This window comes from Diceros bicornis, chromosome 7 (genome assembly GCF_020826845.1).
Source record: "Diceros bicornis minor isolate mBicDic1 chromosome 7, mDicBic1.mat.cur, whole genome shotgun sequence".
Classification (NCBI taxonomy): Eukaryota; Metazoa; Chordata; class Mammalia; order Perissodactyla; family Rhinocerotidae; genus Diceros; species Diceros bicornis.
This window is the reverse complement of record NC_080746.1, coordinates 29,717,664-29,734,264: the sequence shown is the minus strand read 5'-3', so window position 1 is coordinate 29,734,264 and position 16,601 is coordinate 29,717,664. Positions and strand designations below refer to the sequence as shown.

At 37.1% G+C, this 16,601-nt stretch overlaps 1 protein-coding gene across 3 annotated transcripts in view; it reads left to right on the top strand.

The window, feature by feature from the left end:
• GRIA4 (glutamate ionotropic receptor AMPA type subunit 4) overlaps window positions 1–16,601 on the top strand; it is a 357,209-nt gene that overhangs the window by 120,416 nt on the left and 220,192 nt on the right. For all 3 annotated transcript variants that reach the window (XM_058545312.1, XM_058545313.1, XM_058545315.1), the window contains exon 3: window positions 12,736–12,975. In XM_058545312.1, coding sequence (XP_058401295.1) covers window positions 12,736–12,975 — 240 coding nt within the window. The remainder of the gene's footprint in view (window positions 1–12,735; window positions 12,976–16,601) is intronic.

Sequence of the window (16,601 nt, the reverse complement as noted above, 5' to 3'; positions counted from 1 at the left end):
AAATATCTGATAGAGGCTATGATATGTTTAAAATGATTAAACACTTGTGGAACTACAATATTGGATAACAATAACTTATATGCCAAGAGGGCAATTCCTGGGTTAAAATACTTAAATGTCCTTGTATTATTCAGATGGAGCATGGAGATATTTACTAAATTTAGAATTTTATGACCCAGGTGGTAGAGTAGGAGGCCCAGGCCTCTGTCCTCCCTCAAACAACAACAATTAGACAGCCATCCACCAATGAAAAGAGCTCTGGGAGAACTTAGGAGTCCACTTGCAAAGGTTCAGCAGCACAGTAAAGCAAAAAACTTGAGAATAACCACACAAAAAGGTAGGAAGAAGTTTCACTTAACCTGCATCATCCCATCCCCCAGGCCAGCACTGTTCAGTGCCCAGAGGGAACGCCCTAGCCCAAGGGAGTTCCCGTGGCTGGGAAAGGGACAACAGGATAAGCGAAGAGCTTCCCCAGCCTTTTGGGGAACTGCACGAAGGACCCACTTCAGTTTCACTCCACCCAGAAACCAGCAAAGCTGAGACAGCTAGAAACAAGGAAGAAGGGAATGGGCTACCAATATCACCCATGTGCAGGAGTGACCTTGGTTCTCAGTGACCTGCTCGTCAGAAGACCTCAGTAGGCTTCACTACTAAGGACCCCATCAGCCCTACGGACATTGCAGGCTCCCACAGCTTTCATCACTGAGGACCTCATCAAAAATCAGCAGACTGCTCCACAGATGACTCTAGCAGCTTTCTCTGTTGAGGCAACCAACGATAAGAACTACCGCCATGGACCCCCGGCATATTTTGCTGCTGAAGTTTTTGCTCTACAGTTTTTTGTTTTCACAGATGCCAGATGCCTGAGTCCCTGCTCACACCCTTCCCTCGCCCTCCTGCCAGAGCCCAGGATCTGCACTGGTAACCAGTCTCCGCCTCTGCAGCTATGTGTATGCAAGATGTCTGCCTAAGCCCCTGCGGCCGCCCTCCACTGTTGTGTGCAGACTCATGACTACCCCCTGAAGCCACATGAGTACCCAGTGACAGCCAAGGCCCCCCAGCTGCTTGTGGGCCCGGATCTGACCCTGACCTTTGTCACTGGCCTGCACCACAGTGCACGCTTACAGCTTGTCCCTGTAACTATGCATCTGCATGCCACCAGCCCTGAGTTCCATCACTGGCCTCCACTGCTGTGGGCATGGCTGAGGCCAGCCCATGCATCTGCACAAGTGCACACCGACAGCCAAGGCCCCCACAGCTTGCAAGCACCTGGAACCAAGCTGACTCCCATACTGGCTTGTACCACCATGCATGCCTACAGGTACCCCTGGCAGCCAGGCATCTGCAAAACACCTGCCCCAGCTCCCATCACTAGCCATGTATGCGCTTGCAGCTAGCCCATACAGACATGCGACTACAAGCTGACAACCACAGGCCCTGCAACCACTCATGCTCCTACAGTGGGCCCTTGCTCCTGCTCTTGACCCTGGCCCTCACCACTGTGCATGTGTATGGAGCCAGTCCCCACAGCCCAGTGTGTATACATTGCTGACTGAAGCCACCACCACCACCTGCATTAGTCCCTAGCTGCTGGACCTGGAGGTGCCACTGAGGACCCCAACAGCCTTAGCAGCCACTATGGCTCCCCCTAAAGCTCTTACCAAGGAAAATAGTATAGTTGATATCATAAACCCCAGCTGCCTGAGCTGATGAGACAACATGTGTCCCCCCCCTCACTCCAGGCCTGAGGCTGCCACATACCCCCTCACTCGGCACTGTATAGCACTAAACTGCAGTTACAAAATGCTCCAGCATGCCCCAGCCCACAGATGAAGATCTTTTCTTATCAAAGTCCACCCATAAAGTCTGGAAGAGGAGAATCCTTCTTCAAATGCACAGACATCTACATTCGGTTACAGGGATCATGAAGAATCAGGGGAACATTACAGCACCAAAGGAACACAGTAAATATCCAATAACTGACCCTAAGGAAATGGAGATGTATGAATTACCTGACAAAGAATGCAATCGTTTTAATTGTTCTAAAGATGCTCAGAGATCCACAAGAGAACACAGAAAAGCAGTTTAAAGAAATCAGGAAAAAATACAAAAACAAAATGAAAAGTTCAACAAAGATATATAAAATATAAAAAAGAAACAAACAGAAATCTTGGAGCTGAAGAATACAGTGACTAACTGAATAATTCAATAGAAAGTTTCAACAGCAGTCTCAACCAAGCAAGAGAAAGAATCTATGAGCTCAAAGAAAGATCATTTGAAATTATCCAGTCAGAGAAACATAAAGAAAAAAGAGTGTGAAAAAAAAATTGAAGAAAACCTACAGGACTTATTAGACAATGATAAGAGAAACAATCTATGCATTATTAGAGTCCCAGAAGGAGAAGAGAGGGAGATACAGGCAGAAAGCTTATTTAAAGAAGGAATGGCTGAAAATTTCCCAAATCTGGAGTGAGATTTGGACATCCAAGATCATAATGTTCATAGTCACCAAATGCAACCCAAAGAGATCTTATCTAAGACACATTATACTAAAACTGTCAAAAATCAAAGACAGAGAATCTTGAAAGTAGCAAGAGTAAAAAGTTTATCACTTATGAAAGACCCTCATAAGGCTATCAGTGAGTTTCTCAGGAGAAACCTTATAGACCAGGAGAGAGTGGAAGATATATTCAAAGGGCTAAAAGAAGAAAAAAAATGCCAACCAAGAATACTTTATATGGCAAAGTTGTCCATCGGAAATGAAGGAGAGGTAAAGACTTTATCAGACAAACAAAAGCTGAGGGAGTTCATCAGCACTAGACTTGCATTACAAAAAATACTGAAAAGAATTCTTCAAGCTAAAATGAATGTTTATTATATAATAACATGAAGATATATGAAAATATAAAACACACTGGTAAAGGTAAATATATAGTCAAATTCAGAATACTCCAATACTGTAATGTGATGGCATGTTAATCACTTAATTCTAGTATAAAGGTTAAAGGACAAAAGTATTTAAAATAACTATAGAACAATAATTTCTTAATGGATACACAATATAGGAAGATGAGAAGTGTGCCATTAAAAACATAAAATATGGGGGGGAGAGTAAAAGGGTAGAGCTTTGTATGCAATCAAAGTTAAGTTATTATTATCTTAAAATAGACTGTTATATCTATTAGATGTTTTATGTAAGCCACATGGTAACTACAAAGTAAAAACCCACAGTAGATACATAAAAGATAAAGAGAAGGGAATCAAAACATTATGGAAAATGATCAATTCACAAAGACGACAGCAAGTGAGGAAGAAAGGAGCAACGGAATTACAAAACAGCCAGAAAACAATTATTAATGACATTAAGGCGCCAGCCCTGTGGCATAGTGGTTAAGTGCGAGCGCTCCACTGCTGGCAGCCCGGGTTCGGGTCTTGGGTGCACACTGATGCACTGCCTGTCAGGCCATGCTGTGGCAGCGTCCCACATAAAGTGGAGGAAGATGGGCGTGGATGTTAGCCCAGGGCCAGTCTTCTTCAGCAAAAAGAGGAGGATTGGCATGGATGTTAGCTCAGGGCTGACCTTCCTCATAAAAAAAAAAAGAAGATGGCATTAAGAAATGAATAAATTTCTAGAAACATACAACCTACTGAGACTGAATCATGAAGAAATATGAAATCTGAACAGATCAATAATGAGTAAGGAGATTGAATCAGTAATTAAAAACTTCCCAACAAAGAAAAGCCTAGGACCCTATGGCGTCATGGGTAAATTCTACCAAATGTTTAAGGAAGCATTAATACCAATCCTTTTCAAACTCTTCCCAAAAATTGAAGAGAAAGCAACATTCACAAATTCATTTTAGGAGGCCAGCATTACCCTGACACTAAAGCCAGATAAGGACAATACAAGAAAAGAAAACTACAGGTCAATATCCCTGATGACTTTAGAGGCAAAAATTCTCAAGAAAATACTAGCAAACTGAATTCAACAACATATTAAAAGGATCATACACCATGATCAAGTGGGATTTATTCCAGGGATGCAAAGATCGTTCAATATTGCAAATCAATAAATGTGATAAACCACATTAATAGAATTAAAGATAAAAATCATATAATCATCTCAACAGATGCAGAAAAAGCATTTAACAAAATTCAACATCATTTCATGATAAAAACTCTCAACAAAATAGGCATAGGAGGAACATACCTTAACATAATAAAAGCCATATATGACAATTCCAGAGCTAACATCATACTCAATGGAGAAAAGTTGAAAGATCAGGAATAAGACAAAAGTGCCCACTCTCACCACTCTTATTCAACATAGTACTGGAAATCCTAGCTAGAGCAATTAGGCAAGCAAAAGAAATAAAAGGCACCCATATTGGAAAGGAAAAAGTAAAATTGTTTCTGTTTTCAGGTGGTATACTTTTATATATAGAAAAACCCAAAGACTCCACCAAAAATCTGTTAGAACTAATAAATGAATTCAATAAAGTTTCAGGATATAAAATCAACATACAAAAATCAATTGTGTTTCCATGCACTAACAGTGAACTATCTGAAAAATATATATATACAATCCCATTTACAATAGCATCAAAAACAGTAAAATACTAAAGAAACTTTTTTTTTTTTGGTTTTGGTGAGGAAGATCAGCTCTGAGCTAGCATCCATGCCAATCCTCCTCTTTTTGCTGAGGAAGACTGGCCCTGAGCTAAAATCCATGCCCATCTTCCTCCACTTTATGTGGGACACCGCCACAGCATGGCCTGACAAGTGATGCGACGGTGCACGCCTGCGATCTGAAACCGGGCCGCCAGCGACGGAGTGCACGCACTTAACCGCTGCGCCATGGGGCTGGCCTGAAACTTAACCAAGAAGGTGAAAGATCTATACACCAAAAACTATAAGACATGAATTAAAGAAACTGAGCAAGACATAAATAAATGGAAAGATATCTCATGTTCATGGATTAGAAGAGTTAGTATTGTTAAAATATCTATACTACCCAAAGTCACGTATAAATTCAATGCAACCTCTACAAAAATTCCAATAGCATTTTTCATTGAAATAGAAAAAAATCCTAAAATTTGTGTGGAACCACAAAAGACCATGAATAGCCAAAGAAATCTTGAGAAAGAACACCTTGGAGACCACACTTCCTGATTTCAAACTATATTACAAAACTATGATCAAAACAGTTGGTACTGGCATAAAAATGGGCAAATACACCAACGGAACAGAATAAAGAGCCCAGAAATAAATCCAGGCATTTACAGTCAACTAATATTTGTCAAGGGAGCCAAGAATACTCAATGGAGAAAGGATAAGCTCCTCAATAAATGGTTTTGGAAAAACTGGGTATTCACATGCAAAAAAATGAAATTGGATCCCTATCTTATATCACTCACAACAATTGATTCAAAATAAATTGATGACTTAAATTTAAGACCTGATACTATAAAACTCCTAGAAGAAAACATAGAGAAAAAGATCATTGGCATTGATGATGGCAATGGTTTTTTGGATATGACACCAAAAATACAGGCAACAAGTGCAAAAATAGACAAGTGGGACTACATCAAAATAAAAAGCTTCTTTACAGCAAAAGAAACAATCAACAGCATGAAAAGATAAATTATGGAATGAGAGAAAATATTTGCAAATCGTATATCTGATAAGGAGTTAATATCCAAAATGTATAAGGAACTCATACAATTCAATAGCAAAAAAACACCCCAAATAATCTGATTTAAAAAATGGACAAAGGAATGAATAGACCTTTCTCCAAAGAAGACATACAAATAGCCGACAGGTACATGAAAAAATGCTCAACATCTCTAGTCATCAGGAATGCAAATGAAAACCACAATGAGATATCACCTCACACTTGTTAGAATGGCTATTAGCAAAAAGACAAGTGATAGCAAGTGCTGACGAAGATGTAGAGAAAAGGGAACCCTTGTGCACTGTGAGTGCAAATGTATATTGGTACAGCCGCTATGGAAAACAGTACTGAGGTTCCTCAAAAAAGTTAAAAATGGGGGCCGGCCCAGTGGCGCAAGCGATTAAGTGCGCGCGCTCCGCCGCGGCGGCCCGGGGTTCGCTGGTTCGGATCCCGGGCGCGCACCGACGCACTGCTTGGTAAGCCATGCTGTGGCGGCGTCTCATATAAAGTGGAGGAAGATAGGCACCGATGTTAGCCCAGGGCCGTCTTCCTCAGCGAAAAAAGAGGAGGATTGGCGGATGTTAGCTCAGGGCTGATCTCCTCACAAAAAAAAAAAAAAAAAATTAAAAATGGAACTACCATAGTATCCAGCAATCCCACTTCTGGGTATAGATCTGAAGGAAATGAAATCACTGTCTCAAAGAGATATCTGCACACCCATGTTCACTGCAGCATTATTCACAGTAGCCAATATATGGAAACAACCTAAGCATCCATTGATAGATGAATGGATAAAGAAAAGATGATATATATACAATTAGAATATGTATATATTAGAATATATAGAGAGATAATTAGAATTAGAATATATATTATAATTAGAAAAAAATATATATATATAAAATTAGAACATTATTCAGCCAAAAACAAAGACAGACACTTTGTCATTTGCAACAACATGGATGAACCTTGAGGGCATTATGCTAAGTGAAGTAAGTCAGACAGAAAAAGACAAATACTGTATGATCTGTCTCACATGTGAAACCTGAACAAGCTGAACATAGAAACAGAGAGTAGATTGTTGGTTACCAGGGGCTGCAGGTGGGGAAAATGAGACGTTGTTCAAAGGATACAAACGTCTACTTATGAATAAGTTCTGGGATCTAATGTACAGCATGGTGACTATAGCTAACAATACTGTACTGTATACCTGAAAGTTGCTCAGAGAGTAAATCTTAAATGTTCTCACCACCACCACCACAACAAAAAAATAGTAATTATTGAGGTGATGAATGTGTTAACTTTATTGTGGTAATCATTTTACAATATATATGTGTATCAAATCATCATGCTGTACACCTTAAATTTACACAATGTTATATGTCAGTTATTTCTCAATTAATCCAGAAAAAAGAATTTTATCACAAGTATGGATGTAAAATTTAAGGGCAACAACTTAAAGAATAAATATTGTATATGTAACTTCCAAAACAGTAGAGGAGAGAAAAGGAGAATTAAGAAAACTTATTCAGCCCCGTAGATGGTATATTATTGGGAGAGATGTAATTTAGTATAAATTTGTTGAAAGAATTTAGCAATATTTACTAAAGGCCTTCAAAAAGATACATATACCTTACTTCATAATTTCACTTCTAGCAATTTACTCTAATGAATAACCAGAAATGGTTATCATGAAAGCATCAGTTATAGTAGCAAAAAGTTAAATACAACTCAAATACTCAATAATAAGAAATTTTTGGAGATAAATATTGGCACGTATCTCAAACAGTGTTCTTTAATTAATTTCTCTACAAAATATTTATTGAACACTTACTATGTGTAGGCACATTCCTAAGTGCTAGATACAGAGATTGCTCTGGTTATTTATTGCTGCAAACAATCTCAAACTTAGTGGCTTAAAATGACATCAATCATTTACTTTGATCATCGTTTTACATTTGGGGAAGACCTTAGTCTCTACTCCATACAACATCAGCTGGGGCAATGTAACTGAGGGCTGAAGGATCCATTTCTAAGATCATTCATTTATATTGCTGTTAAGTTGATTGTGGCTGTCAGCTTGGAACTTATCTGGTTCTGAGGGACGGGGATCTTGGTTCCTTTCTGTGTGGGCCTTTTCATATGACATGGGCTTCTTCACAGCACGGTGGCTGGAAAAAAAAAAAAAATGTGTGCCTCCAGAAAGAAAGAGCCATGGTCTCAGAAGTCACATATAATCACTTCTGTCACACTTCAATAGCCGAGGAAGTCGCAAAGCCCAGCCCAGGTTCAAGTTGAAAGAACAGACTCCAGTTCTCAATGGGAAAGTAGCAAAGTTCTGGAATATAATGTGAGATAGGAAATATTGCTGTAACCATTTTGGAAAATTCACTGTGGCACAGAATTGGTGAAAGGCAATTAGATACATAGATCTGGAATTTAACAGAAAGATTTGAGGTAGATGGTGCCGTTTGAGGGATCATGATTATGTAGATGGTAATTGAATCCCCGAGATTGGCCATTTTCACCTCAGTATTGTATTTAGAGTGAAGAGGTGAGTAGGGAAAGGAGAATTTTAAGGTTCACCAACATTAAATGAGCAGAGGAAAAGAACTGTTCAAAGACAATAAGAAATGTCCAGAGAGAGTGGAGGAAGACTAGAGCGTGGTGTCAGGAAAGCAAGGCAAGGAAGCATTTGAGAGAAATGTCCAGTTTCCAACACAGCAGAGGATTCCAGTAAGATAGGAACTAAAATGTAAGACTTGAGATGTAACTGGTCATTAGCAAAATTGATGAGAGTGGTTTTGGTGGCTAGTAAGTACAGGAGCTAGATGAGTTGGAAACTGTGTAAGTAGAAACCTTCTTCAATAAAGGTGACTGAGGAAAGATAGAAAGAGACAGGAAGCCTTGGGTCTAGAAAGTTCTCTGTTATAAAATGAAAGAGTTGAGCTTATTTAAAAGCATTTAGGGAAAGCCTTTAGAGCAGAGGTAGATTGAAGATACAGGAGAAAGAGAAGGGCAGTAGATGGAACAGTGGCCTATGTTCTTTCTCTCCATGCTGCAGTGGGAATGTAAAATTCAGCACATTGTTTGGATTTATGTCTCACAACTTGAGAAACACTGAGCTAAGACCATGTCATTTGATTTGTATGTGATATTTGGCTAAAAATTATCACAAATTATATGATAATTTGACTTGGTTTGGCATCTGGTATGTGGCATCTGGAATGAAACTGAGTGACTACCTGATGAGAAAACAGATTTAATTAACTGACACTATCAGGTAAAACATGAATGGATTATTACCATGTGTTTATATTATGTATTTATTTACATAATACACGATCCAAGTGATCTCGTTAGTGAAGCAGAATATAGAATACACACCTAAAATTATGATTAGATTATTTCCTTGAAAGCCTTATCCTGATTAGTGCTTATATCCCAAAATATGTATCAATCTAATATCATGGGATCTGTTTAGTGAGTAAGCATTAATTCTTGCTTATTTTATTTAGCTGCGTTGTACAAAAACGTTAAAATTCAGTTTGTTTCCCTTTTGTGTATTCTGAACACATTCATATTCAGCTTAGCTTACTCTCATTAATTTATGTATGCATTTATATAGTTTAAGAAGTTCCATTGTTTGAATAATTATTTGTATGCTAAGCAACAATAGATGTCATAAGATATAACCAAGCAAATTTTGATTTGAGTGTTTGCAAAGCTAGATTATAATACTAAATATGGAAATAATTATATTTTAAAATTTGAATCTATCGGACCAAATAAAATACTATCCAGCGTATCACATTGAGATAATAACATTGAACATTTGACTGACATCTATGCACATACATAAGAAACCCAATAATCCTCACCTGCCAAGCATATAATCTAGATTAAATAGACCTGCCAAAAAAATTCAAAAGAATAATTTCGAACTGGACATTTGCAAAGAGAAAGTAAAATGTGAGTAACAGAATGCAGCCAGAAGCAAAGTTATTAGTCTAAGACTTACAAGAGTTTCAAAATAAGTTTATTAGAGGCAGAATGACAGTTGGCTGTGAAAAAGGGAGAATATATAGATATTTATGATGATGTAAATGAATGAAAGCAGATAGAAGATGATTAATATCAGAAAATATTGAGTTTGTTGAAGCTCAAGTGAAATAAATTAAAATAAATAGTACAGCAAGTGTGAGAGTAGTGGAAAGTCTGATTACATTGATAACAGTATAGTAGGAATAAACAGTAGAGAAACTTTGTGCAGAGTATATTAGTTGTTTTTGACCTTTTTTTAGTAGTGTAATACTTTTTGCACATAAAATTTTATATTCGTAGTAGCTCAATATTTGAAATAGATGAAATCAGAAGTGCTGTTGGGTTTTTTGAGGAGAGACGGGTACCAGGGGAATGGGTCCAGCCATGCCCACCCATTCCTGTCTCACCAGAGGTTCTCATGCAAAACTATACACATTCTCCTAGGGAACTTGTGGGGTTCCTGGAAAAACACAGTTTGGAAACCAAAACTTTACAATGGTATGGTTTTAAAGTGCCATAACAGAAAGGATGATGTATATGTTCATTATATGCACAAGTAACTTAAAGTACGTGACTTGTAAATCCTGTTTGCTTATATTTTCTCAAACAAGTATTAAAATCTGTGTATGGTTTCAGCACCAAACTGAAAGCCAGTATTTTAGATTTGAGTTCTAAAACTCTTCGACTTCATTTTTTTCAGTAAAGTATAATAAAAATTAATTGAACCAGATTATTTACTACATAAAGATTGAGAGTGGGCCCTCAATTTGCATGAAAATCAAGAGACCAAGAGAATACGAAAACACAAAGGAGCCGAGTACCTCCAGGTTATATGCTAAATGTATAGAACTTACTTGAATACGCCCAAAACCTTGGTGGAACATTCACAAGATTAATGTTGGATCCAGCAACTTGATATATCAGGTCACTTCAGTAATAGAACCGAATTGAGTTGAAACCCAAGACACTCAAACGTTGTATTATGATGTTTCTTATATCTTGTAAGAAAATTTCAGCCAGTCAGTGTCAGAACAAGCTTTCCAGTTTGGTCAGTCTGCTCAAGTGATCAAATTTAGTTCGTGGGTGAGCGTAGAATTAGAATTGGGTGTTCTTCCTTGATAGAATTTCTTTATAAACCCTAATACAATATTCATGAAAATAACTAGTATTGTTATATAGAATCTGAATACTTCATTTTGGATCAACTATGGTATTTTACCTTCTAATCCTTTTACTCTCTTATTAAATAATAGAACTACTTAAACTATATACATGCATATAGGAAATTTGTGTTCATAAAATCTGCCACTTACTAATTGCCTCCTGTGTCCTCATAGGATAGTAATTTTACATATGTTATCTCATTAAATCCTTGGCATACTGTATATTCATAGTTGAGGCAACATTAAGTAATTTAGCCAAAGTCACCTGGCTAATAAGTAAAAGCACAAGGATTTGAATTTGTTTGTAGACTTTGCAGTCTTTCCCCTATATCTTAATGTCATTTCTATCCTAGTCTTGTCCATTTGAATATAGACTGTGATCCTTTAGTTTTTCCAGAACATACACAATATCTCTTAGAGCAAATCATCTAAACAAGCCCAACAGCATCATTTTCTGTTCATTGTTACCCTCTTCTGTTATAATTACCTTGCCTAGACTGTACCCCCAATTTCAAGAGGCACAATAAATAAGAACGAAAGAAACACCTCCAAGTTTTATTAATTTATCTAATTTAATTATGCTTCATAATTTTCTAAAACCCAGATATTGTTGAATACAGAAATAAATGTTATTCATATAATTCATTTTTTTCTAGAGCCTATTATTACTTTAACAAAGCAAAATCTAATTTATTGTATCACAATGAACTACCTTAAGATAAATACCTCTAGATTATCCAATAATCTAGGCTTCCTAATGAATTTAGCAATTAAAATTAGCAACTAAAACCACAAAACAAAAATTTTATAGAAAGTAAGACTTCTTAAACTAGCTATATAAGCCAAGGAGAAATAGGACCTTTAGCCATATGTGATAAACTATAAGAATTTGGAATTCAAACAGTCTTGCTTTACTGTATAAACAGGAAGAGAGTATCCCCTATTGCAGGTTTGTATCCTTTAAAATGTAAATTAGAAAAAGACATCCAAGTTTGGACATCAGCCATGTCAAAAGAATGATCGAAATATGACTGGGCAAGAATATTGAGAAGAATTATTTTCCCTTTATGAATTTGCCTCATTGTCCTTGCAACACCTGGGAGCATGGAGAAGAAAGGCAAAATGAGGCTGCGCACTTATTTACCTCGGGTCCTCTTACCTCCGGAGCACTTGGTTCTACTGGGTTTTGGAATTGCCTTGTCTTAGCTTAATGGCCTCCCTGGCAGCTACACATCTGGCTGCATTCTGCTAAGCATCTAGGATGCCCAATAAGTGACTTTCCAGACAGCATAACTTCTGTTTTCAAACGTGATTCAAGAGAACTCTAAGGTTGTGATAAAAAATAAATTTGCCACTTTAAAAAAAAAATGGTAACATTTTAAGCTAACAAATGCAGTCCAATTCAAAATAGAAAAGATACGCGTGCAGCTTAGGAAGGATGGCACCAAGGAGATTTAAATGCTCCTCCAATTAAGACTCAGAAATTTTGAAAGTATAATAGAGAGAAAAATTTGAATTTGTCGCACTTCAAAGTCTGTAGCATAGGTTTTGCCACGTTATCATGAAATGCTGTATATTACTTCATTTTAGTCAAATTTCTCTTCAATTCAAATCTGCTTCCTGAGAAAGGAAGCATATAGCCCCTTGTTATCTCACTCAATGCAGAGCTTTGAATGCAAGCTCGAGAATTAATTAATTGCTTATACAATTAATTGTACACTTGGCTTTCACTCTTTCCTTATATTATATTCCTGACATACCAATGATTCAGAGATTTTTTTTTTTAATTTCATAGACTGTAGTTGTGGAAGTCAATTAGAGTGTGCTAATGGTTTCTTTTTTCTTTTGTTTCAGTCTGTTCCCAGTATTCTAGAGGAGTATTTGCCATTTTTGGACTCTATGATAAGAGGTCAGTACACACCTTGACGTCTTTCTGCAGCGCCTTACACATCTCCCTCATCACACCCAGCTTCCCCACTGAGGGGGAGAGCCAGTTTGTGCTGCAGCTAAGGCCTTCCTTACGAGGAGCACTCTTGAGTCTGCTGGACCACTATGAGTGGAACTGTTTTGTCTTCCTGTACGACACAGACAGGGGTAAGTCACGATACCACATCTACATGAGTAAAACTTTAATTTTTAACCTGAAATGGCTTCGTACTGCCTGTGTGATTTAGCAAAATATTTTGGTCCCTAATGAGGCTAAATCAGAAATGCTTGATGTATATTATCAGTGTTTTTATCTTGACTGTAAGAGGAAATTTCTAATTAAACAAGCTTCAAATTCACAAGGTTACTCATGAGGAACCCATGCTCTGTTACTTCATTGAAATTAAGATAATTCTTTAAAAATTTTTGTTATGATATTATAGGTACAATCATAAAATAAATATACATTTTTTTTACCTCAAATGCAAATGATTTAATGTTTTAGAACATCTTAAAATAGTAACAGGTCAAGCCATAGTGTTGAGTTTGAAATATGAAACTTTAAATGAGTCACTGAAGGGTTATGATAACGACAATAGAGATTTGGTGGTAAGGCTTCTGCTTGCTGGCAACCTTTCGCTTTATCTTTACCTATCAGGCTAGAAAGATTAACAAGTGATATCACACGTGTTGGAGAAACAAGGTGGTTAACTAGCATTAAATTATTGACAATCTGTACATTTTTCTACAATATTTAATATATTTTGACTTTTCTGTTGGAGACATAACTTAAGGAGTTCCCATATATTTTTTTCAATTCTGTTTTTTATTTAATGACTGGAATCATAGAAATATATTATATTTCAGAATAAACATCAGGGAGCCACCTTTGGGGGTTTGTCTTCAGTCTTTTTTCCTTAAAGTATAAGATTCATGAGAAGACAAGGATTTAGAACAAAAGTTGAAACAGGTAACATTTTAAGAACGTCCTTGAACAGAATTCTATCTGTGAAATGAGTAAACAATAAATATAAAAACAATAAACAAGCAAAATAAATCTTCTAATGATATAATTACCGTCAAAAGTCCAAAGCATAATTTCCCATACTCAGAGATGAAAACTCATTAAATGAATTCATCTTTTTCATTAAAATTTACATATTTAATTAGATGAAAACAGTATGACATATAGGATGTCACACCAGTGGTGGTCCTAGTACATTACTTGTTATATCAGCATTCTTGGTAAATTTTTCTTTCAGAAACAAGCTCAAAAAATTTAATATCATCAGTGTATTTTCTGCATGGTTGCAGCATACTCTAATTCTCATTTATAAATATGGGAACCTACCTGTATATCATAATAAGCATCTTAGAGAATGTATTACAGATTAGAGAATTAATCGCTCTTCATTTCTAACTTTTGGAAAAATCCTTAAGCAAGAGGACACTGAAAATTGAATCATAATGCAAATTAAAACAACAGTGAGATACCACTACATATCTATTAGAATGGCCAAAATCCAGATCACTGACAACACCAAATGGTAGTGAGGATGTGGAGTGACAGGAACTCTCATTTGTTGTTGGTGAAAATGTAAAATGGAATAGCCACTTTGGAAGACAATTTGGCAGTTTCTCACAAAACTGAATATTGATATGATCCAGCAATCATGCTCCTTGGTATTTACCCAAATGAACTGAAAATTTATGTTCACACAAAAACCTGTGCACAGATATTTTTAATAGCTTTATTCATAATTACCAAAACCTGGAAGCAACCAAGATTACTTCAGTTGGTGAATGGATAATTAAACCATGGTACATCCAGACAATGGATTATTTAGAACTAAAAAGAAATGAGCTGTCAAGCCATGAAAAGACATGAAGGAAACTTAAATACATATTACTAAGTGAAAGAAGCCAATATGAAAAGGCTATATGCTGTATAATTCCAACTATATGACATTCTGGAAAGGGCAAAACTATGGAGACAGAAAAAAGATCAGTGGTTGCCAGAGATTAAGGTGAAGGAGGGATGAGTAGGTAGAGCACAGAGGATTTTTAGGGTAGTGAAAATGCTCTGTATGATACTATAGTGGTGGTACACATCATTATACATGTGTCCAAACCCATAGAATGTACAGCACCAAGCGTGAACACTAATTTAAACTATGAACTTTGGGTGATAAAGATATGTCAATGCACATTCATCAATGGTAAAATATGAGGGTCAAATGCAAAAAAAAAAAAATACACTTCAATAAAATTGATTTAATATGCTAAAAAAATTAATCATAATGTCAAGAAATATATACTAGGATGTGGATGACATGATTCCTCCTGTGGTTCATTATGATACAGCTCAGTTTGCCACTTTGGGCAGAAGATCCTTATATTATGACATCTTGGTCTCGTAGAAATACCAGCAGAATCTGTGTCTCACTTTTTCCCTCTGCCCCTGTATAAACCAATCTCTGGCAAGGAGAAGGCTGTAGGCATTCATGCATCAGCCTCCCCACCAAACAGAGATTAAAAGTGGTGCTTTGCTTTTGCACCAGTTTATACTTTCCAGGATCCTCATTCCTACATAGTGTCAGGGGAAGAGGGAGGATCTCCCTCTGCCCTTCCCTTAAGGTTCTTATGGCTGGCCAAATAATTAACAAGACAGGTTAGCAGGAGAAAATAATACCAAGTTTAATAACATGTATACATGGGAGAAAGCAGGGACACTGCGTTTCTCAACACAATAGCAGAAATTCTCATCTTAAATACCATGTTCAGCCAACGACAAAGGAGGATGTTGGGGGGGTGGGGGGAGTCAGTTACAGGAGATTACCACTAAAGCACAGTAAACAAGAGTAAGGTTATTATGCAGATTTAAGGCCTCACCTTCCACATTGATAAGTCTCTAGAAATGAGGCCATCCCCCCTCTTCCCAAAACAGAGAGGGAGAAACCTTTACAAATGGAGATTTCCCTTATAAATGTAAATGTTTGTCTGGCAACTCCTTGCAGGGTCATCCAGAGAATGTGGCCAGAGAGATAGAACTTCCGATAAGATGGGCTTGTTGGTGCCTTTCCTATTGTAACATTTATCCTACATTATCTTTGCAGCCATCATGATAGAAGATCTGTTCCAGGAAGGAGCCACCATGTCAAATTCTTTAGGCAGTTAGTGGGGGAGGTCAAATGTCCTCAGAGAAAACAACCAAGGTAAAGAGATAGATTTCAGGGTGGCCAAATCTTGATCTCCCACAATAGCAAGTCAGATGCTCCAATTTTGAGCCACCTTCCGTTACCTCTTCCCATGGGATGTTTGCAATATAAGCAGACATGCTTGGTTATTTAAAGAATCTTTCTCCTGGTTAAATTTCCTCCTTCAAAAGCTTAAACCCACCATGGTCCAAGCACTATGTCTTCTACTATAGCATCATGTAACCTTTAGCCTACTTATCGTTTTGTTACACAAAGCCTACTTTTTCCTTGTCATCACCCTAGAATTCAACTGTTCTACTTCTAACCAATTGATGCAAGTCACTCTCTAAAATTTCTTAGTTCTCTCCAATAGTTGCTTCAGGATGAATAGCTAGTCCTTTGTATTGCCTTCTATTCTAGTAATCCAACTCAACTTCAAAATTGACATCTTTATTCCCAGAAGTAATTGCATGAATGAAAAATAACATGTCAGGAAAATGGCCATTTCTTGATGTTCAGATGGCTTACTCTGATATCACCATGCTTTCCAATATTCTGAGTCTTAATCAGGTACCTGCAAAGGACAAGAATAACTTT